We start from the raw sequence: 20,887 nt of genomic DNA, 5'->3' as shown, positions 1-20,887 counted from the left end.
TTGATGCTACACTCAATAAAATACAACCGACTGATTATTAGCTGTTGATCCGCATATAATCGCAAAAACACACACATCCATGTGTATATGTGTATTTAGTAGAAAGTTATTTCACAACATCAGCGATTAAAAATTGCCATGTATATTCCATCGAATGTAGCATCTCAATTTTCAATCTTCGTCGTATTTCTTTTTGATAAGAAAACCAATCATGAGTTACAACTTACAACAGAAATTACAAGTGTCAAACATAGGAAACACGGAGGGAATATTACAAAACGAAACAAACCCTAACCAATTTACATCAAGAGGCCACAAAGCTAAGTTGTGGGAAACAAAATTTCCATTGCGAGAAATAAATTTATAAAAATGCCACTTTGGCCAAAGAGCCCATTTGATCTCATCAAATGATCACACAAATATTCGTACCAAAAATTGGAGTCTATGAACATGATAACACAGAGGCAATTCGACTCAATAATCACTTTATTAATCTCTTTCTAGTAAATTATAGATTGTTTCCTAGTCAACTGTAAATACTTTAAAACTAAATTCTGTAATTATTTGGAGGACAGTGAATTTTATACTAATGGTAATTTTTTAATTAAAATGTATAAGAGAATTAATGTTTTTAACAAAAAAACTTAATAATGCATGAAGATGTATGCGTGCGTGAGTTGAGGATAGGATTATCCAACGTGGAGAAGCAGCGGCTCAGATTATCAGCTAGCCGACCACGGAGCCGTTCCGTGTGAGAAAGGAGATAGCTGCCACGGAATCTGTCAGCTGGCGTTTTCATCTGTACGTACGTACCGTGTGTGTTCAGATTATGATTTATTACAATGATTATGGAATTTAATTAACATTAATCCTAACCACCTGACTGGATTAAATCAATTAACACAACAGTTCCCCTCATTAAAAGTCAAACAATTAAACCTCTCAAACATTGCATTTTTTACTTTTTTTTTTTATTTGTTTTTTCTCATAGAAATTGTCAAATATTTTAGCTCTAAGAAATACACCCAGTTTCTAATAAACTGTCTTTTTTTAGCTTTTCACTAGTATTAAAAATCTCGATAAATGTGTTTTGATTTTAAAGAGAAAAAACACATCAGAAAAACTAAAATAACCTTGATCATTCATTTAATGATGTGATAAAAGGGTTTATATTTAGAATTGAATTAATCAGGTTAAAATAGGAAAAAAAAATTCACATGTAATACAGTATTAAGTATCTAAAATGATAATTTAAAAATAAATAAATAAATTTTGCATGAGATAGGCCGAAGTGATCCAACAAGAATGTTAAGGCCCAATTGAATCTACTATAATGAATAGATATTAAAAAGGTCGGGCTTGACCCGACCCAATAAACATATTAAGCCCAATTATGAAACTCTTCTCTTTTCCCAATTTTGACCCAATTTTGAACTTGTGAGTTGTGACGTAAACATGACGTTGACCGTCCAAATCTACACTAAATAAATACTCGCACATCACACAATTAATTACACACACTGACACAGATGACAATTCGTACTGAGTTTAGCAAACTCGAGCAATTCTTGCAAAAACTCAGGCGACGAAAAATCAGCATGGAAGAGCACAAAAAAATATGTGCAGTTACCGAAGACATCAAGTTGAGTTGATCCGAGAGAAGCCGGTAGATGCTACATTGATGCTCGAAGAGAAGTACTCGCAGATTAATTCGATAATTTCACATTCCGAGGACTTGCAAGATCCGCAAGATGTCAAGGAAATGATGTATTTGCCCCCGAACCCAAACGATGTGTTTTTCGGTCTTCGAAGATGTTAATTTTGTATTAGTACAATATAGTACAAATTCAAATTAGCCCTAACAAAAAACAATGATCTGAAATAAATGTGGTTGGTGCATAATTTGTTTTCCTTAACAACAACCATCAATTAGATACAAACATCAAAACACCATTGGGATCCACTATAACTACAGTGTTTCCCCGTAATTATGAACCGAACTACTCCGTCTCCAATCCAACAAAGAAACCCACAAGAAATAGTGCATCATATATATTTTCAAGCAACAGATTCTCGTTTTGTTCTCATTAGCATTTCGAGTAAAGCCGAAACTTTTAACACAAACCAGCAAAAGAAAGTTCTTATAAACATAGATCTCGCTTTCATATACATATAGAAGAACAACGGTCTCGTTTCTTACAGACATATACTTCGTACAAGTTCATCTATACCAACCATAGATACGCCTGCTGTTTCTTCTTGCCTATTTTTCTGCTCTCGTTAACTTTTTCTTGGCACTGCGAATTTAATTTTTCACTCTTTTGCTGCCGATCAAACATCCTTTCTGCACATCGGGCAGGTGCCTTGACGGGCAAGCCACTCATCTATGCAATGCAGGTGGAACAAATGTCTACAGCTCGGTAGCAACCTCGTAGATTCTCTATCTTTCAAATCCTAATAACATAAGAGAGAAGAAACAAAGAAAAAGTAAATGAAAACAGAAGCATAGTGTTTAAATTTATTTTACGGAATGGAAGCACGTTAACTTTAACATTGCTCTTGCAAGAACGTGACGAGGATATTCGAACAATTCTGTGTAATGAATGAATTTGGTTGAGGAAATGAATACACACACGGGTTCAAAGATGGAGGGAACAAATACTCAGAATTCAGAAATATCCATTTATTACAACGCTCTTTCATTAATCTCCTTTCACACGGACCACAACTGAAAGTCCTTGGTTTGAATTTTTCGTGCACAGTTTTTAGATCGAGTCAGGAAAAAAACGAACAGTTACGACTATATCTTTACTGTTTTGCCCTCGGCATCGACAAGAAAATGAATAATTGATTGTAAATATCCCAAAGAATAAATAAATGGGACCATTTAGTTGGGCAGAAGAATTATTTTATTACTGCAAGTGTTCAGATCTTATTCTGACTCTGCTTTAAAGACCAAACCAAAATGTAGCTAAGAAGTTGTTTACCTGTAAGCAGATGGCACAACTAGCATTCAAACACGGTGCAGCGGTAGTTTCTGCGCTAGTAAACTCGAAAATAGGCAACTCCTGTATTGCATCCTGAGATAAACCCCTCATCGTATTAATCTCGAAAATGTCCGAAATATCCCTCAACCCCGTTTCCATGGTGCTAATCTGATACACACAAAAAGAAAAAAAAAATAATTGAGTAAATCAAAGTTGGTTGAATCAACAACCCCTCAGCTAACAAATTAAACCAAAGTATTGAAAAAAAGATAGAGATGGAATTTAATTGAACTACCTGCCACTGATAAGCCTTTAACACAGCAGGACTCACCCATTCCATGAATATCTTCCCATTCACCAAACTACATATTAGTGCTATCTGAAATACAAAAATCCATTCTTTAAAAAAAATCACATTTTGAACAATCACTGTGATAAGTATTTTCTTGATGAACCCTAATTTAAAAAAATACAATCTTTAGTAGGTAAAGAATCAAAGGGGGAGATGGGAATAGTGATTCAATATGCATTAAATAAATCTTACAAAATAAACAAACTTTGTTTGTTGTGGGGTCTTTATTTTTTGAGGTAGATATTTTTTTACCGGAGGGATGAGATGTTAATTGCACTGAATATTTATGGACAGAAACTGCAGAAAGCAGGTGGGTGTTTTTAATACTGACAGGGACGTGTTCTCACCTTGGAAAATGGTTCGCCGTTAAGTATGAGTTCCATCAGCTGCACGCCGGTGATGGCCCCCGCCACCGCCCCCACACCGACGCCGCGGAGGATACCGGTTTCTGTGGTCTGCCCTTTTAGCGCTCCGCTGATTACTCCCACGATAGCTCCACCTACATAAATCAGCACATATTAATGAAACTTTCAAGATGCAAAATTTCGTTCACACGGTAATTTCATCAAACAGGTGGTGTGCACACCGAACCTCGTTCGATTCGCAGAGCAACAACACGCAGAGATGGGTGTTATTGTGTGCGTAAGAAACGCAAAGAAACAAAAACCAGAAGAAACGCAAAGAAACAAAAACCAGAAGAAGAAAAACTGAAGCGTGAATCTAGGCTGACATACCTAAAGCAACGATGCAAGTAAGCAGAGCGACAGAGAATTTCTTGAGCAGCTTGATCAAGACGAACCAAGATCGAGATCCACCGAGCTGTCTGGAAATTGTGGAAGCCCAAATCTTGATCATCTCAGAAGAAATCAACATTTTCTTGCCGGGGTTTAATGTGTAAATGATTGTTGTGTTTGAGTGTGAGTTTTTACAGAGGAAAAGTTGTTCTGAAGAAATTGTGAAGTGGTGTGAGCATTTATAGGAAAGAGGGGAAGCAGTAGAGGAAAATTAGACTACAACAAAAGAAAGAGCATTGAATTTATCCAACTAAGATTCCCATTATAATTTAATGTTCTAATTAAGATACTAATTCTTATTACAAATTTTTTTTTTTTTAAATTTATATTACAATTAAACTTCTATAAATTAATTCAATAAAAAATGTTACTATTAATTTAGTGATATATAAATTAAACGATAAACTCTCTCCGTTCCTAAATAGCTGTCACTTTTACGGTATTTTTTTTCCATATTATATGTCACCTTACTATTCCACTACTATATTAATTACATATTTTCAATTATGCCCTTGTTAACTCTTCAACACTCTATCTACATTAATTAGTAAATAAGTGTATTTTGGTCTAACGATATCTATTTTTCTAAAATCAAGACATATTTATTGAGTTCTTTAAGATTTTTGCAAATGTGAAAAACGACTATTGTCTAGGAACGTAGGGAGTATCTTTTAACACATTGTTTTTAATTTGGGACCGTGAAAACATATTATTTACACAAGATTATTAATTTATCGAGATTCTACTGTATATCTACTACATATAATTAGGAGTAAATAATTGTGGACTATCGACACTATTGTAACCATAACGAATGATATGTTTTCACCGTACTGAATAAAATTGTAAACACTAATTCCAATTTCGACTCCAATTATTAAAATTTGGAACCTAAAATTCCATTCGGGGTTTCGGAGTCATCAAAAGTAGGTATTTATATTTTTATATAATTTATAATATTAATATTATATGATTTTTTTTCGGAACTTTATGAAATTAAATTTGTAAATAAATCTAATTAATGCTTGGAATTTTCAATAATTGTATATATAAATTTTAATTTCGATTAAAAAAAAAATTGTGGATGTGGTAAATCGAAATGAAAAAAAAAAGTTTCACAATTTGAAACCAAGGGATTAAAAAAAATTAAATTATAAATTTAATAAAAAGGGAAAAAGGAAAACGATGGATAGAGTTGATGGTCCAAGAATATTCCTATTTCAGGTATTATTTATTTCATTGTAGTTATACTGTTTCCAATTATCGTCCACAATTTATTATTTTGCATAAAATCCAAAATATTGGCTAAAATTAAATAAATTAAACTGAATCCATAAAAAAAAACCGTTTACGAGATCCTACACCGAGTGAAATACAATATGCGGTATGCAAAACCAGGGTACCTAATCTGTGTGCTGCTGAATAGCAAACCACCACAGAAAGCTGCTTCCAATGCATGGGCCTCCACGTCACCACATTAATTGTGTCACAAAGATATTTTCATTTTTTTGCTATTTTTAAATCTCAATAAATTGGATTTGGGATGTGAGTTTTTTGTTGCATCTCGTATTTGTTTTATCAGATATTTACATTAGTGGCATAAATAAATAAAAATTATGACAATTTAAATCTTGAATTTTGTTTGATCCATTGGATTGTTATTTAATGTTAGATGGTATGGAGATTGAATTGTAATGGGCCCCTGCCCAATTCCCTGTCACAATATTTGTTGTATACACCTAATTACATATGTTAGCAATTCTCTAAATATTATTACTATTTTTCTTCTAATTATATATTTATAAATAAAATCCAAAAAATATATATTTAAGAAAAAAAACCCAGTCATGATCATTTAATAATTAAAATATGGAACTCAAAGTCACCTTATTTATTTAATAGATAAACAGACTGATAACTCTTAATACTCCACGTAACGTTCCATTTGTCGATTCATTAAGCACTCTGGTCAATAGGTGTGTTTGATGAAATATTTGTACGAGGCCAACAACTTCTTAACCATTCGTACTAAAATCGTGTGATTATTCAATAATGTGACATGACACCATGTGAATGGATTTTAACAATACTTATTATGAAATAAATCGAAATATCAAATCCAGTATTTACAATTATTTTCAATTTTCATATTAGTAAACGGGCCCTTAGTTAGTTCATATGGATGGATAATTGGGCTGAATATCTTATTTAATTTGTGACATTACTTTTAGGCCCAGCTTAGATCTGGCCCAGTTATAAATGCTCAATTTTTAGGACAATTGGATCATACATCAAAAAATTTCTACTCCCCATAATATAGTTAAAGACGGTCAAACTTATGACAGTGTAGATGATAAATTACGGTCATCACCTGAGATAGTGTCAAATTACCCAAAAATTCTCCTGTTTTGATAATTGTAATCACCCTTCGACTCTGAAGTTTCTTATACGTTCATTCTTGCGGTGTCAAATTTAGTGGAATATTCTTCAGTTTGTACTCGTTTTACTCCATTCGAGCTCCACATTTTTTTAAAACAAGATGATCATAAGATGTTTTCCTTGGCTTGTAAATATCAGATTGTGGTGCATCAGAAACTGCATTTTTACAAAAAAAAAAATGAGTACAAACTGGAGAACATGCGAAATCTGGAAGATTACGCTGAATTTGACATCATAAGGGTGGGCGTGTAAGAAAATTCATAGTTGGGGTGAGGGATTGTAAATACCCAAATCTAAGGGGGGTTTTCGTAATTTCACTTTATCTCAGGGAGGTGACCGTAATTTAAAAAAAAAAAGGAGAATCTATGGTATGTAAAAATGATTCGAAAAATAAAATTAAATGGATTTGTTTAAGTAATTAAGTTGCATATTAGTGCTATATCAATTTAAATTATATTTATTCCCTTCAAAAGAATTTGGTTTCGCGGGAACTACTTTTTTGTTTTGGTTAATGTTCGCACGTAATATGCTCGTGCAAGAAACGTGTCTTTCACTACCCAAAAGACGCGTTTCTCCTTTTATTATATTTGCTTTTGCTTTTCTTATTTATTTATTTATTTATTTTTAATTTAATTTTCTTTCTGTTGCAACTGCCGGAAATATGGAAAGGAAACACTAACTAACTAACAACATTTAATATATACGTGTCCTTTTATGCAAATGGAGCATCTCAAATAGGATCTAATTAGTTTATCCTCACGAGCTATACCCATGTTGTAATTAAACTAACATCAATATTACTCAACGTAATTTTACGATAGTAGATTTATTCAGTGCATGTATATATTTGCGGCATAATATTTAATCAGGGCAGCAAGTACACCAAGTCGATCCCAAACGAAATCTAATCGAACCACTAAGAGACAATTCTAAGAAACTTATGCACGAGAATGGAGAAAGCACACTTTACACGATGCGACAATGAGTTTTAAAACGTTCTTATTACGCCATCCCTTTCTTTCTAATTCTCTTTTAAATGACCTTTATTTTAGTAATAAAATTCAAAATTACCCTTTTATAGGAGATTTTCTTCGAACGCCTGCAAATTTTAAAAATTATTAAAGATTTTTGTGAATGGGGGCAAATTTTAACTTTTAAATCCGGGCCCCTTTAAATCATGTCTTGTTTTAATCAAATCATTGTCTTTAATTCAATAACAACATATGTTTGCATTTAGTTAATACTATATTACCAAAAAGAAAAGAAAAAGAAAAAAATGATTCCCTTTATCCAAAAAAGTAAAGATAATGATATGAAAGCACAACATGACAAGAAGATGGAATCTTTCTTCCTACTCCAAAATATAAAAGGGATTTGGATAAATTACAATAACACTCTAAGGTAACATCTAATTAATTATGAGCACTTCTGAAACTAACATGTTGCAAAATACTCTAACAAATTAACATAGTAATATGTCTAAGATATTAAAATAATTAAATAAAAGTGAAAAAATGTCATAAATTCAAATTTCTGATTTTCTTATATTTGGACCCTCGTGCAATGTAAAATCTTACACATAACCCCTTTTGACACAAAAATGACTAGTTAATGGTAAACGAAAAAAGTTTAGAAAGCAAAATTATATACATAAAAAAATAAAATTGGTTTACAAACCATACAATTAGAGTCCTAAGGATATTTCATAGAATCTATTTGATTCCGTTATGGTTAACTCTGGTAAAATAAATTCATTAGATAGAGAATAACTCACGGGTGTTCGTAATTATACAAACAATGAGAATTTTTTTTTGGTAATTACACCTTACCTCATGCAGAACACGAAAGTTGTACAATAACTAGGGAGTATTATGCAAATATTTATAAGACGTGGTCTTAATTAATATTATAATAATGAATTAATATAGAAATCATATTTATTAGGTGGATTGAAGAGGTAAATAATAATTAAATGTAGGACGACACGTTCTAAATATTAATTTTATAATAAATGGAAATATTCCATGAAAATAAATAAATAAAAATAATAAAAAAAAACACAGAGCAGATAGAACTAAAAGTCAGCTTCTTGCCGATTTCGCACCAGTTGCCATTTTCATAACAGCTTCTTCTTCGTTGTTGTTTTGCTGATTGATTCCTTTTGAAGAATTCAACCACCTGCAATCGCTGACCTAGTTCCCAATTCAGACGACTTTTCTCGTAATTGATGATTGTAATTTATATTTCTGATAAATTCCGCTCGAGAAATCCTCACACTTTCTCTCTCTAATTAAAATCCCCAATTTTTTCTACCGATCCGAATTTCCGATTTAATTTCTAGGGTTTTGAGTTCATATAGGTCAGCAGGCAGATATGGGGATGTGCTTTAGCCATCAGAGAAACGGGAAACCGAAAGCCGCTGCCAACGGGGAGCACCCATCGTCGGCCAACGGCGGCGGCCAGCAAAACCTAATTCAGTACACAATGTCACCTGGATACGCAGCTCAATTGCCGCACGTAATCGCTCCGGGAAGTCCGTTGCCGCCGGTCCACAAGCCCCACACGATCCTCGGAAAGGCGTACGAGGACATCAAAATCCACTACACGCTCGGGCGGGAGCTCGGCCGCGGACAATTCGGCGTCACCCACCTCTGCACTGACATCGCCACCGGCCAGGAGTACGCCTGCAAGTCGATTTCGAAGAAGAAGCTCGTGACGAGGAGCGATAAGGAGGATATGAGGAGGGAGATTCAGCTGATGCAGCACTTGAGCGGCCAGCCGAATATTGTGGAGTTTAAGGGCGCGTACGAGGATAAGCATTCCGTGCATCTCGTGATGGAGCTGTGCGCCGGCGGGGAGCTATTCGACCGGATAATTGCAAAGGGGCAGTACAGCGAGAAGGCGGCGGCCGCCATGTGCCGGAGCATAGTCAACGTTGTTCACATTTGCCATTTTATGGGCGTGATTCATCGTGATCTCAAGCCTGAGAATTTTTTGTTGTCCGACAATAGTGAACACGCTCTCCTCAAAGCAACTGATTTCGGATTATCAGTTTTCATCGAAGAAGGTAAATTTAATTTAATTTTTTTTTATTAATTTTAATTATAAAAATTGCAAATAAAATTTCTTGACTAATATGATAATTAAAAAAAAAGAAATAAAAAAGAGAATTGTATGAAGATTAACTTGATCCTTGGGTTGCAGAGCTTGAGAATTAGTGATGCATAAATTTATTTCTGAATGGAAATAAGGTGAACAGTAAAAAATGATATATGCTCTTGTAAGAAGAAAAATTTATGAATAGCCCGTTTAAATAGTATCTGTGATGCCTCATCTTAGAGAACGTAAAGCTATAAAATTCCTGGTTGTATAAATTTCAGTTCACCATATTCAGACAGAGTTTTTGTTAGACGTTAAACTCAGAGTGTTGACCGTAAAATTTGATTACAATATGCAGGGAAGGTATACAAAGATGTAGTTGGCAGTGCTTATTATGTTGCTCCTGAAGTTTTGCGTCGGAAATACGGAAAGGAGGTTGATATTTGGAGTGCTGGAGTCATGTTGTACATATTACTCAGCGGTGTACCTCCTTTTTGGGCCGGTAAATTCCATCTCCCTCTCTCTTTCTCTCTGAATTGCTAAATTTCTTATAATTAACAGCCGAAGATAAAATTTAATTGCAGAGAATGAGCGAGGAATATTTGATGCTGTATTAAAAGGACATGTGGATTTCGAGAGTGAACCTTGGCCATCGATATCAGATAGTGCTAAGGACATTGTGTCTAAAATGCTTACGCAGGACCCAAAGAAACGTATTACAGCTGCCGAAGTTCTTGGTAAATATATATAATAATTTTTTCTCTCTTTAAATTCCTTTATCTCGAAAGTTTTGTTCTTTACTCGTTTCTTTCGGTGGCATCGTATTTGGTGTTTCTTTCTTCCTGACTGAGAACTATCTTATGTGGATAAATTAATAATTCTGCAGATAATAATAAAAATCTTTTATATTTTTTAACTTGATAATAGAGCATCCGTGGATTAAAGGGGGTGAAGCATCTGATAAACCGATAGACAGCGCAGTTCTCTCTAGGATGAAGCAATTCCGAGCAATGAACAAGCTTAAAAAACTTGCGCTCAAGGTAAATTTGGTTTATCACTTTATATATGATATTGTCGTTTCTCGTTAATTTTTGGCAGTATTTTACAGTTTTTGACTGGTAAAGTAACAGTAATGTTTCTCGTGTTTCTATAATCCGATTGTATAGGTAATAGCAGAAAATCTATCGAAAGAAGAAATTCAAGGGCTGAAAGCAATGTTCACAAACATGGATACCGACAAAAGTGGCACCATTACTTACGAAGAACTTAAAGATGGTTTGGCTAGGCTTGGATCTAAACTCTCCGAAACTGAAGTCAGGCAACTCATGGATGCTGTAAGATGCATATACATATACATATACATATGCATATACATATATTGTATAACATGAAGTAGACTTCTCTTCTGTGAGTGCTTCTGGTGCTTAAAATATTTATTACATTGACAGGCTGACGTGGATGGAGATGGGACAATAGACTACATTGAGTTTATTACAGCTACAATGCACAGACACAGATTAGAAAGGGAGGAAAATCTCTACAAAGCTTTCCAATATTTCGATAAAGATAGTAGCGGGTATGAACCGATTGATTCAACTCTTTTGATGATTATTTATTTCATATAAACTAATTAGTTTTATCGAAAATATGTTTTAACTTTTTTCAATGCTACAGCTTCATAACAAGAGACGAACTCGAAGCTGCTATGCAAGAACACAATGTGGGTGACCAATCAACCATTAAAGATATCATCGCTGAAGTCGACACCGATAATGTGAGTTTCTTTTCTTCTTCTTTTTTTTTTCTTTAATACGTCGATCAGAATGTAGTTTTATTTATTTATTTATGAATTTGTGATGAATCGACCTTTTTTTTCCAGGATGGAAGAATTAACTATGACGAGTTCTGTAACATGATGAGAACCGGAACAACACAACAGCAAGGCAATCTATTGACAACCTAATAACCTGCGTGAAGAATCGTCTGCCAGAAATTGTGCCATATGCTTGCATGTTTCGATTTTTTTCTTCATATTTATTTATGATTTTTTTTGGTATTCATTTATTACACGAGAAAGGGGTGTACACATACTCGTTACAATATATTGGCTTCATTACACTGTGTAAACACGAAACTAACAGTTCCGAAATAAAAGCTTACGATTATTGATCAATTCACACAAGTTTACGAATAAATAAATTACTTATTAACGATTCCTTAATTGAATTAGAAACCATGAATCTTGATCTGATCCTTGTTGACAATACGAGTGGATAGCAAAAACTGGGAAACGTTTTTGCGCTGATCGCCTTGTAGCTGAATTACTTTCCCGACATCTTTGTCGCGAACAACGTTACCGTTGCAGCAGAACTCTTTTTTGAGATCTTTGAGGATTTTTTCGTAGCTGAATTCCTTTCCCAGGCCTTGTACGGTTGTCAAGCTCTTCTTTCCGTTCCTCTGCTGTATGCGTATGTGGACATAGTCTTTAGCTCCGGCGGACCCCGCTTCTTTCGCCTCCGAAAATGGATCATAAGCTGTCGGGATTTGGGTTTCGAAATCAACCATGTATGAAATTAATCTTTTGATTTATTTGGCGAGATGATCCAATTGTGCACTCAACAGATGTTTGATGTGTAGTGTGTACATATATTTATAGAAGACGAGTGGGATGTGAAACCACGGTTTGACTTTGACCTGTCATTCTCACCAGGGTTAATTTATGCCAGTTGTTCAATCCGATCCGAGAAATGGCCGGTCTGGATTGTTCAGACTAGATTCGAGTCGATCTGGCGATGACAAGGAACGCGTAGATTCAACGCATACATTATTGTTTTTGGTACAGCAGTATAATTCTTTATGGGGCCCTACCTTATCCACCTTTTCAGTTGCTGAAATGGAGATATGGTAGTTTTCATCATTTGACGATTATATGTTTCGCAGTTGAGTTAAGCATGTTGCATTTTTTTTGGTCCTTTCGACTAGACCTGACCACCTGTTCGGTTAGAACCAGAACCGGAACCGGAACCAAACCGGGGTCAACGGTTTTAGAACCGAACCGAAACTGGAACCTCATTTTTGGAACCGAGAACCGACGGTTAAAACCGCGGTTCTAACCGTTTGAACCAGTTTTTGAAAAGAAAAAAAAGAAACAGAAAAATTGATTTCCTATCTCTCTCTCTCTCTCTCTCTCTATATATATATATATATCTATATATCTATGACTATGTCCGTGTGTATATATATATATATATTTAAGTATTAAGAAAAAAATTACGTAATTAAAAAAAAAATTAAGTTTTCTAAATATACTTTCCACTTTAATATAAAAAAAACTATTTTTAAAAGTTTTTTTTAAGTTATATATATATATATATATATATATATATATATATAATAAAAATATTATTAAGAACCGGCGGTTCTACCGGTTCTAACCGGGAACCGAACCGGAACCGGTTAGGAACCGAACCGCAAGGAACCGGATTTTTTCAGTTCGGTTCCGGTTCCTCCAAAATCGGAACCGGAACCGGAACCGAACCGTGGTCAGGTCTACTTTCGACCCATGTAACACAATTTACGTGCCCCGTCTTTCAAAACCTAAAGTGATTTCTGATGCAAGAACACTAATTACATAATAACCACACATAAATTTGTCACAAACACGACATAAAGAGGGAATATATAACGACGACACGTTAGATGGTAGGATGATCAGGCAAACGCTTCAGATCCATTTCAACTTGGTGAATAGTCCACTGCATATTTTCCAGTTTCTGCAAATAAAATCTTACTTAGGAACCAAACTTTAGCATCTTTAAATAAATTGAAAAGTTTTTGTACGTTTTTACCTTCACTATCTCGTGGTATTGCCTAGCGATGGTATCGAAATGAGGATCAACACCTTGATACTCGCGGAGTCGTGTGACCTGGCAAAGAAATTTAACGATTACATTGGTTCTAATTCAACTTTGCAGCCCTAGAATCACTACACGGTTGGATTGCTTGCGAGGTCGACTTTTGCTTCTTATGCGTATATATTGAAATATATCTAATTTCACATTAAACACAAGTAGCATAGTTTAAGAAGTGAAATTCTAAAGTGGAATTGTAAATCAAACAAACTCACAAACACATTGCAAGAGTGAAGAATCTTACCGCCTTATTATATGAAAGTGAAGCTTCTTCAGTTGATTCAACCAGAAATTTCCTATGGAAAGCAAGATTAGTTAATACTACTACCTGGAAAGTAAACTAAATATTAATATAATAATTTACCTAATTTCGTGGAGTGCCGGAATGGTTTCCCTAGTGTAGGTTTCAAGCAGGAGAATATGTTCTAGAGCTCTTCAATAACAAATGAAAGCAAATAATAATGCTGTTAGCCAAATCATGTTTCACAGACAATGTATTTATATCGGTGATTTATTAAATGACTTTCAACATCAACATTCAACATCAAGAACCAGATCAGCAGCAGAGAAGACTAACCTTAATTTAGCACTCATGGTCTCACATCTTTTGCACAGCCAAGTCTTTTGTAGTTCATCCTACAAAATGCAGAGCAGAATCCTGGTAAAAATCTTTACAGAGGGTAAAATAAAAATAATTAGCATGTAGCATAAGGCAACCTCACAGAAAGTGCTAAGAGTTGACGAATAAGATGGTTCAAATTTTTATCAAAACTGACATTAAGAAGCTTACATATTTATGTTGATGTCGAAGCTTTACATCTTTGACAAGCTTAATAAGCACCGCAAGAATCTGCTCCAAAACCTAAGGTCGACCAAACATATATCAGAAGTAGAATGCAAAAAAATGTAATATACCTAACTGTTCAATGGTTTGATCAGGTACGGAAGTATTCCAGGGATAATACGTCACAAGAGAACTGCAACACAACCCCCCTTACATTATAGTACTCCGCAAATTTCCGGTCAGAAGAATAAAGATCCTCCCTCCATGCTAATTCTTCTCTTTCAATCTCCTCGATGATTACTTTTACCCTGTAATATGGGAATTCGGACTGTAAAACTGGATTAACCATTGAAATATGTTTCCATATATTGAAATACCCCCGTAAAGATGATCTTCATTAAAATGTAGGGATATTATATTTACCACATATAATTACACTATAACATCAAGATGATAAGCAATAATTTTCTGAACAAAACATCGAGCAGCTTCTTGTCTAAAGAACAGAATCAAAGGTGCTTTTATGTATAGGAAATTGAAGAATAAATAATCTATATTCAAGCTTGAATCCTTACTATCCAGAGGAAAGGGGAAAAACGAATGATAGTACAAATTGTGTTAAGCTACATGAACTAGATCATCAGCAGCATTTTACTTAAAAACTCACATGAATTGAAACATGGCACAAATCAGCTAAGAAAGCTCAATATTACCCTCAAATAAAAATTTAGAAGGGAAAAATAAGAAAAGGTGAAACAAGTTCAAATATTCTTCTAGTATAGCATAAATACTTTTAGAGATTTGCAAGTGCTGGGTAAGAGAGAGACCTTTCTGGAAGTCTGGAAGTCATATTCTGGTGACCAGTTGATGAATCTGACAACCAAAAGGAGAAAATGACAGTCCACTTAGAACCTCACAGTATAAAATGAAACCGAATATGCATAGGAGGGGGATCAATTGTGATTGCAAGCAATATCTAAAGCATTAGTTCAGTTAAACTGTTTCCAGTAAAGCGCATATATGCAAAATAAAGAAAATTAAGGATTAAGTTATATATGGAAACAAAAGAGACAGATTGGTTCAAGCTGGATCAAGGGTGACATACTAGAAAGAAGTGACAGGTAATTCAAATCATCAAGGGTTGTTGGTTTATACATATTCAAGCAAATATTAAACAAGGCAAGCATGCAATATTCATCAGAATATAATAAGACTGTACAGAGACTCGATGGAAAAAATACTTCGTCTCACCAATATCATCTATGACAATAGCATCTGCTAACTTATCACATTTAGCATCCAACCGACTGGCAATCTCACGGGCAAGTAACACCTGGTACTCTGTAATGTCCTGCTTTCACAGATATGTCAAAAGAACTTTTTGGTCAGCAGAAATGATACTAAATTATAAGAATGACTGAATTTGAGACGACATAAATCTATTCCACTTCTTTCTTCCCATTAAACAATAAATCCAGACTAAAAATAAATCTTGTGGTTGCCCAGACCATGTACAGTGGTGTTTGTTGAAGCTGTGTTTGCCATAAATAGGCTGGTGTTATCCCAAGGAATCGATTTGGCACACCACCAACTTCAGGTTCAGATGCATCATTTACCCCAACAGAGAAAGGATTATTTGTTGGAGCCCCTGCCCCAATAGCAGATACATTTGTATAATTAGTTGAATTTGTGCTTGAGCTGATTGTGACACTGGTACTTGTACTATCAAGTGAGCTCCTCGACACCATACTCCACTTTTCAATTTCTTCCTCGTGAATCTCTCCGTCTTTGGAGATAAGTGGAAGCCTCAATCTTTGAGCAGCTTCTGCAACAGCCATCCGATGCTCAAGAGCTTCATAAACCTGAAAAGAATTAACTCTTTCAACTCTAATGTTCAAACTGAAGTAGAAATGCAAAAATCAAAACACCATAACATGTCAAAATCTCGAGCTCCATGTCATATGCTTGAATCGACCGATACCTAAAGGAATACGGCGAAGTAGGCAAAACTAACAGAAGTTCTGCAAAGTCACATTCATGTTTGCCCTAATTCCTTTTTAAATGGAAATTTCAGATGTGGGGTAAATTAACAGAAATTTGGAACCTGTGGTATGTTCCTCAAGCCCAGCTGCGGATAAAGGCCCTGAAGATCACGAATGCCGCCCAAACTAGCCACGGAAACCGCTTGTTGATACTCCTCCACCATTGCTACAGCTTCTATGTACACCGCCTGCCCAATCACATCACCAGTAACCCTAATTACGCAAATAAAAACCACCAAAACTCGTTAATTAGGACGGAATTGTGTAAGGGGTAAAAATAATTACCAGGGATTCCAAGTAACGCTGCCTCTCTTTACACATTTCTTCTCTGGCCTGCATTTCCAAATCAGCAAAACAAAAAAAAAAAAAATCCTACAAATTAATACTGTAAAACACGAGAAGAAAAAGAAATTTTGAAGTGCGGAGAGTGGTTGAATTACGAGTTGAAGATCGTAGTAGGCGGATTTGGAAATGAGAGATCCGTCGGGAGCCAAGCAGTGGCGCTCCAGCTGATCCATCACCTGACTCACGTCCGCCGGAAGATTTTGCGTCGCGAAGATTTTCGCCATTGTTTAAGCTACTAGTAGTTTTCTTCGATATCTCCCTAATTCTGGACAGAAAAATTAGTTCGAGTTCAAAATTGAAAATACTCGACAAACAGTTTCCATTTTTCCGCCGGCCTTCAAAACGGCACCGTTTTGTGACAACACTAGTTTTTGAACATTCCCCCCTCTGGAGCTTCTAAATTGGGCTTTCGGAAGAGGGGATTTATTTAGGGCTCGTGGCCAAGCCCAATTATTTCAATTCTTGATTAATTAATTAATTAATTAATTGGCTAATTATTAATTAAGATGGTAATTACTCTTGAGTAATTTCAAATTTGGTACCATGAAGAAAATTACACACTCCAAATGAGGTCGGCGGAAATAGAATCGCCGGCCGATGCTTAATTAACTGTCAACCCTAAAACTCCCCGAAATAGAAAACTGCGATATGGAAAAGGAGTTAAATGCAAAAACCCCCCCTGTGTAATTCCTAAAGGCCAAAAAACCCCCTGGGAAAAAATATGTCACAAAAAACCCCCTAACAAGTGTTCAATCAAGCACACTCGACCCGTTTTTATTTTTGTCCGTTGACCGCTTGCGAAAAGACAAAAAAGCCCTCCAGATAGATATGTTCAACCTCTAGAATTTTATGACTGAAATGAAATTTTCAAAAATTTCAATTCAGTCCCTAACACTTTCAATTTAGCCCTCTTCTCCAATTGAAAAAAAAAATACAGCAAACGCACACTTTCGATTTTAATTTCTCAGCTCATACCTCACATAGACACGACTCACCCACTCAACTCTCACTTAGCGGCGGCTGCAGCGGCAGCTGCGTTTGAGAGGATTTTGCGATGGGCTTTGCTATTCGTCGGAGAATTCGACGAAGTGGAGTTCGCCGGACCTCGAATTGGCGGCGACTTTGGAGGAGATCTGAACTCGCGGCGGCGGCGGCGGTCGCTGGGCAACGTCGATTGCAACGTCGGAGAAGAAGATGAGCGAAGAAGATTACAACGTCGCAGAAGAAGATGAGTGAAGAAGATGAATTTTTGGGGTTGGCGTGAGTTTGACGGAGGAAGAAATTCCAATTTTCTTTTTTTCTTTTTTTTTGTTTTGTTCTTTTTTGATTAATTTATTTATATTTAGTAATTATTTGTTTTATTTTTTTTGGTTGAAAATGGAAGAAGGAAAACTAAGAGAGATTTAGAGGGGCAATTGTGTCTTTTCACACAAAAAATCGCACAAGCAGTCACATTGGTAGCGCGTGAATGACACGAACGACATAGAGGGGGGTGTATGACTTTGACTATTAATCAAAGGGGGGTTTTAGTCACTTATTTTTTCCCAAGGGGTTTTTTGGCCTTTAGGAAAAACACAGGGGGTGTTTTTGCATTTAACTCTATGGAAAAGGGAAAAGCGAAAGAATCCACTCAAATTGTGACCACTTCTCTGCGCAATCTCCAATTGGTGGATGGCAATACCGTCAATTCAAAATCGACGCGGAATTCAACCGCCTTCTCTCTTCAATCCCGTGGGTATTTTAATTATTTCTCCGAATTTTGAGGATTTGTTGAGGAAACTTTTTGTTACAAGTTTTGGGGGGGTTTTTGTGCAGAATCGTTGAAGAATTCGAGAAAGGGGAAACCGTCGCCGAGCTTGTTGAGCTTGTGTTTGGGAGTGGTCGGCAGCAATCTCGAGGACATTATCGATGACTTGCCGGAGATCGCCCTCACTCTCCCTTCCGATATTAAGGTACACTCGGTTGTGTGTGTGTGTGTGTGTGTGTCATTTTTGAGTTTTATAACAACTTGATCATTACACAGATGGTAATGGTGGCAATTGCCAGAAGAAGGAAACTACTGAGTGATGAAATTCTGATTGCCTTGGCTGATAGTTCATGGGAGATACTAGATATATCGGGTTCGGATGTTTCGGATTCCGGGATCTGTCACGTTTCGAACATCTGCCAAAACCTAAGAGCTGTCGATATAAGGTATTAGTAGCTTTAAGTATATACACCAGTTTCTTTATATTACGGAATACGGATTAAGGATCAACTGGAGAAGAGTTTCCTGTTCGTTAGGACAATGCTGTGATCATTTTGAATCGAACACATGTGATACGTACGTTTTTTTCTTCTTTTCTCCAGTTTGTGCAGAATGATCACGCCAGCAGGTGTTTCGAAACTTCTCCAGCTTTGCCATTCGATTGAGATATTGAGATGGGGGTATATTCTCTTTCCAAGCAGCTAAACTTACGTATGTTGAGTTATATTGAATTATGATATTTCGTAACTTGTTCCTTTCTATTGACTACCTTGTTGACTTTCTTTGAGCATCGTTGGTACTTACCTAACTGGACTGCCCCATTGGATTAAAACTTGGATATGGAGAATAGCTCTGCTTTGTTGTTATTAGGTTCCCTTTGTCGAGATGTGCTATCGCATGACATAATTTAAGATTTGCAGTTTCTTTCTCACTCGAACTCTACGGCGTGGCTAAATCAAATGACTCGATCTTAATTTTCTTCAACTATCCCTCGTGATTTCAGCCAAATCTCACAACAAGATTCCTATGTTGCAGGCTAGCAGCCATCATAAACGTTAAATTTTACGTTCTTTATGACATTTTGCTGAAATGTACGGTCGACGTAGCGCTTGTTATCATATTCCCGGTTTGATGCATGAAATAAATTCCTGTTACATGACAACCATCTGGGGTCTGCTTAGAAAGTTCCTATGTCATTCTGACTGAAAATGAGAACCTGTCGATTGAAATGTTTTGTTTATAATACATACCATCATCATTTTTGTATGTGGTGCAATGACCCAATATATTGGGTTTGACCTGGAAACATGACCTCGAAACAGGAAATGAATCAAAGTATTGTAAATCACTGCAGAGGTTGTCCGAGGAGCGATTACACTGCTCGCAGAAGCTTGAGTCTCTTAAAGCCAAGCATCAACGATGCGGAGGGGGAATCCTGGGAGGAGCTTGATGCTGTGGAGTTGACTCATGGTGCACAGTCACTTCGCTGGCTTGTCTGGGTATAATTCGTTTCCCGGCATTTTAAATTCTCGTGCTTTTATTATGTAGATAGATACACCACTTCTCGAGTCATTTTTTTTTTTTAAATGTTTTGCACGTTTTCAGCAAGCATACTATTTTGCTATTTACCATTTGTCGTTCCTTTTGCAGCCAAGAATAGACAAGGACACACAGGAGATACTAGCCCTTGAATGTCCACGAATTATAGTGAATCCGAAGCCATCACTTTTGGGCTTCAGGGGTACTGAAATTCCTCGAGAAGCAGTACTGCAACTTGTGTTGGATGACCCGATTGTGTTAGATATTGATCCAAGAACATGGGCTGTATCGGGGATTAATGCATCGAGAGCTCCTATTTTGTCGGTTTCGACTCCTAATGAATTATCAGTGGCCGAGAAGTTTAGGTTAGCGTTTGTAGAGAGGGATAATCGGTTAGCGCCAAAGAGGGCAAAGAATGCAAGGCAGCATCAAAGACGGGCTGAGAGGGAATGGGTGATGATGGATGAGAGAGCAAAGGCGCTAGCACTTGCTTCAAAGGCTACCAAGTCTGCCAACCTCAGAAAGCTGTAAGGGAAAATCCTGAGATGAATTTCGTACATTGTAAAACCACATGATACCAATATATAACTTTGCGATTTTGTTTTGTTGTCAATATTTTTTTTTTATATATAAGAAAATATAATGTAGTATCTTTTTTATATCAAGTAGAATACGAAATGGGTACATGTTTATGAATCCTGCCAAATCCGAGTAATGTAATTTCATCGAGTCGCAATTAGCAAACAGTGTATACTTGTAGGTGGGAGCTTCAATTACACAATGATTTCCAAGTACTCTGCGGGACTATGTATCGAACATTGTTGGTGCACCAGTCTAATGCTCTATCA

General features: G+C 35.9%; 5 protein-coding genes across 8 annotated transcripts in view; 2 read left to right on the top strand and 3 right to left on the bottom strand.

Annotated features, from left to right (window-relative positions):
• The window catches only part of AUG4 (HAUS augmin-like complex subunit), an 80,354-nt gene extending 63,212 nt beyond the window's left edge, over window positions 1–17,142 (bottom strand). The window contains exons 1-14 of one of the 2 annotated variants that reach the window (XM_088811355.1): window positions 16,849–17,142; window positions 16,694–16,741; window positions 16,471–16,596; window positions 15,875–16,228; window positions 15,618–15,717; window positions 15,194–15,239; window positions 14,581–14,674; window positions 14,373–14,444; window positions 14,160–14,218; window positions 13,947–14,015; window positions 13,827–13,878; window positions 13,520–13,597; window positions 13,225–13,444; window positions 11,678–12,642 (exon numbers count right to left, since the gene is read on the bottom strand). In XM_088811355.1, coding sequence (XP_088667481.1) covers window positions 13,367–13,444; window positions 13,520–13,597; window positions 13,827–13,878; window positions 13,947–14,015; window positions 14,160–14,218; window positions 14,373–14,444; window positions 14,581–14,674; window positions 15,194–15,239; window positions 15,618–15,717; window positions 15,875–16,228; window positions 16,471–16,596; window positions 16,694–16,741; window positions 16,849–16,977 — 1,305 coding nt within the window. In that variant the 5' untranslated portion in view covers window positions 16,978–17,142 and the 3' untranslated portion in view covers window positions 11,678–12,642; window positions 13,225–13,366. Of the gene's footprint in view, window positions 1–11,677; window positions 12,643–13,224; window positions 13,445–13,519; window positions 13,598–13,826; window positions 13,879–13,946; window positions 14,016–14,159; window positions 14,219–14,372; window positions 14,445–14,580; window positions 14,675–15,193; window positions 15,240–15,617; window positions 15,718–15,874; window positions 16,229–16,470; window positions 16,597–16,693; window positions 16,742–16,848 lie in introns of those variants that run through there. The other variant, XM_088811357.1, reaches the window with a different exon arrangement.
• On the bottom strand, window positions 2,056–4,397 carry LOC105948883 (NEP1-interacting protein 2). The gene is made up of 5 exons (XM_012972133.2): window positions 4,074–4,397; window positions 3,687–3,838; window positions 3,283–3,366; window positions 2,988–3,155; window positions 2,056–2,454 (listed from the first exon to the last, which is right to left on the bottom strand). Exons 1-5 carry the CDS (start codon window positions 4,210–4,212, stop codon window positions 2,332–2,334), a joined length of 666 nt encoding a protein of 221 aa, XP_012827587.1. The 5' UTR covers window positions 4,213–4,397; the 3' UTR covers window positions 2,056–2,331.
• CPK33 (calcium-dependent protein kinase 33) lies at window positions 8,601–11,844 on the top strand. Of its 2 annotated transcripts, none has more exons than XM_088811351.1 (9): window positions 8,601–8,792; window positions 8,914–9,639; window positions 10,030–10,173; window positions 10,256–10,408; window positions 10,599–10,711; window positions 10,838–11,005; window positions 11,120–11,247; window positions 11,346–11,445; window positions 11,551–11,844. In XM_088811351.1, the coding sequence occupies exons 2-9, from the start codon at window positions 8,946–8,948 to the stop codon at window positions 11,632–11,634; spliced, it is 1,584 nt and encodes a 527-aa protein (XP_088667477.1). In that variant the 5' UTR covers window positions 8,601–8,792; window positions 8,914–8,945; the 3' UTR covers window positions 11,635–11,844. The 2 variants fall into 2 exon arrangements, with proteins under 2 accessions (XP_088667477.1, XP_088667478.1); XM_088811352.1 differs by having other exon boundaries at window positions 8,634–8,792; window positions 8,932–9,639.
• Window positions 11,678–12,236, bottom strand: LOC105968590 (Translation initiation factor SUI1 family protein). Its single transcript, XM_012993219.2, has one exon. It carries the CDS (start codon window positions 12,234–12,236, stop codon window positions 11,898–11,900), a length of 339 nt encoding a protein of 112 aa, XP_012848673.2. The 3' UTR covers window positions 11,678–11,897.
• A 132-nt stretch (window positions 17,143–17,274) lies between the features above and the next one.
• Window positions 17,275–20,745, top strand: LOC105968589 (RNI-like superfamily protein). 2 transcript variants are annotated; one of them, XM_088811361.1, is made up of 8 exons: window positions 17,275–17,411; window positions 18,365–18,484; window positions 18,569–18,705; window positions 18,777–18,946; window positions 19,103–19,180; window positions 19,855–19,999; window positions 20,151–20,539; window positions 20,575–20,745. In XM_088811361.1, exons 1-8 carry the CDS (start codon window positions 17,402–17,404, stop codon window positions 20,612–20,614), a joined length of 1,089 nt encoding a protein of 362 aa, XP_088667487.1. In that variant the 5' UTR covers window positions 17,275–17,401; the 3' UTR covers window positions 20,615–20,745. The 2 variants fall into 2 exon arrangements, with proteins under 2 accessions (XP_088667487.1, XP_012848672.2); XM_012993218.2 differs by lacking the exon at window positions 17,275–17,411 and having other exon boundaries at window positions 18,355–18,484; window positions 20,151–20,745.
• Window positions 20,746–20,887: the final 142 nt, after the last annotated feature.

This window comes from Erythranthe guttata, chromosome 13 (genome assembly GCF_056151865.1).
Source record: "Erythranthe guttata isolate IM_541 chromosome 13, IM_541, whole genome shotgun sequence".
NCBI classification, from domain to species: Eukaryota; Viridiplantae; Streptophyta; class Magnoliopsida; order Lamiales; family Phrymaceae; genus Erythranthe; species Erythranthe guttata.
Note: the sequence above shows the minus strand (reverse complement) of the source record. Positions and strands in the feature narration are given on the sequence as shown.

Bases quoted from the DNA above. Each gene is read 5' to 3' on its own strand.
- CPK33 (XM_088811351.1), top strand. From the start codon at position 8,946: ATGGGGATGTGCTTTAGCCATCAGAGAAACGGGAAACCGAAAGCCGCT. The intron at 9,640-10,029 runs GTAAATTTAATT...TACAATATGCAG, and splicing joins ATCAGTTTTCATCGAAGAAG to GGAAGGTATACAAAGATGTA. The intron at 11,446-11,550 runs GTGAGTTTCTTT...TTTTTTTTCCAG, and splicing joins CTGAAGTCGACACCGATAAT to GATGGAAGAATTAACTATGA.
- LOC105968589 (XM_088811361.1), top strand. The intron at 18,485-18,568 runs GTGGGTATTTTA...GTTTTTGTGCAG, and splicing joins CGCCTTCTCTCTTCAATCCC to AATCGTTGAAGAATTCGAGA. The intron at 19,181-19,854 runs GTATATTCTCTT...AAATCACTGCAG, and splicing joins ATTGAGATATTGAGATGGGG to AGGTTGTCCGAGGAGCGATT.
- LOC105948883 (XM_012972133.2), bottom strand. From the start codon at position 4,212: ATGTTGATTTCTTCTGAGATGATCAAGATTTGGGCTTCCACAATTTCC. The intron at 3,839-4,073 runs GTATGTCAGCCT...TGATTTATGTAG, and splicing joins TACTTGCATCGTTGCTTTAG to GTGGAGCTATCGTGGGAGTA. The intron at 2,455-2,987 runs GTAAACAACTTC...TTATGTTATTAG, and splicing joins GTTGTGCCATCTGCTTACAG to GATTTGAAAGATAGAGAATC.
- LOC105968590 (XM_012993219.2), bottom strand. From the start codon at position 12,236: ATGGTTGATTTCGAAACCCAAATCCCGACAGCTTATGATCCATTTTCG.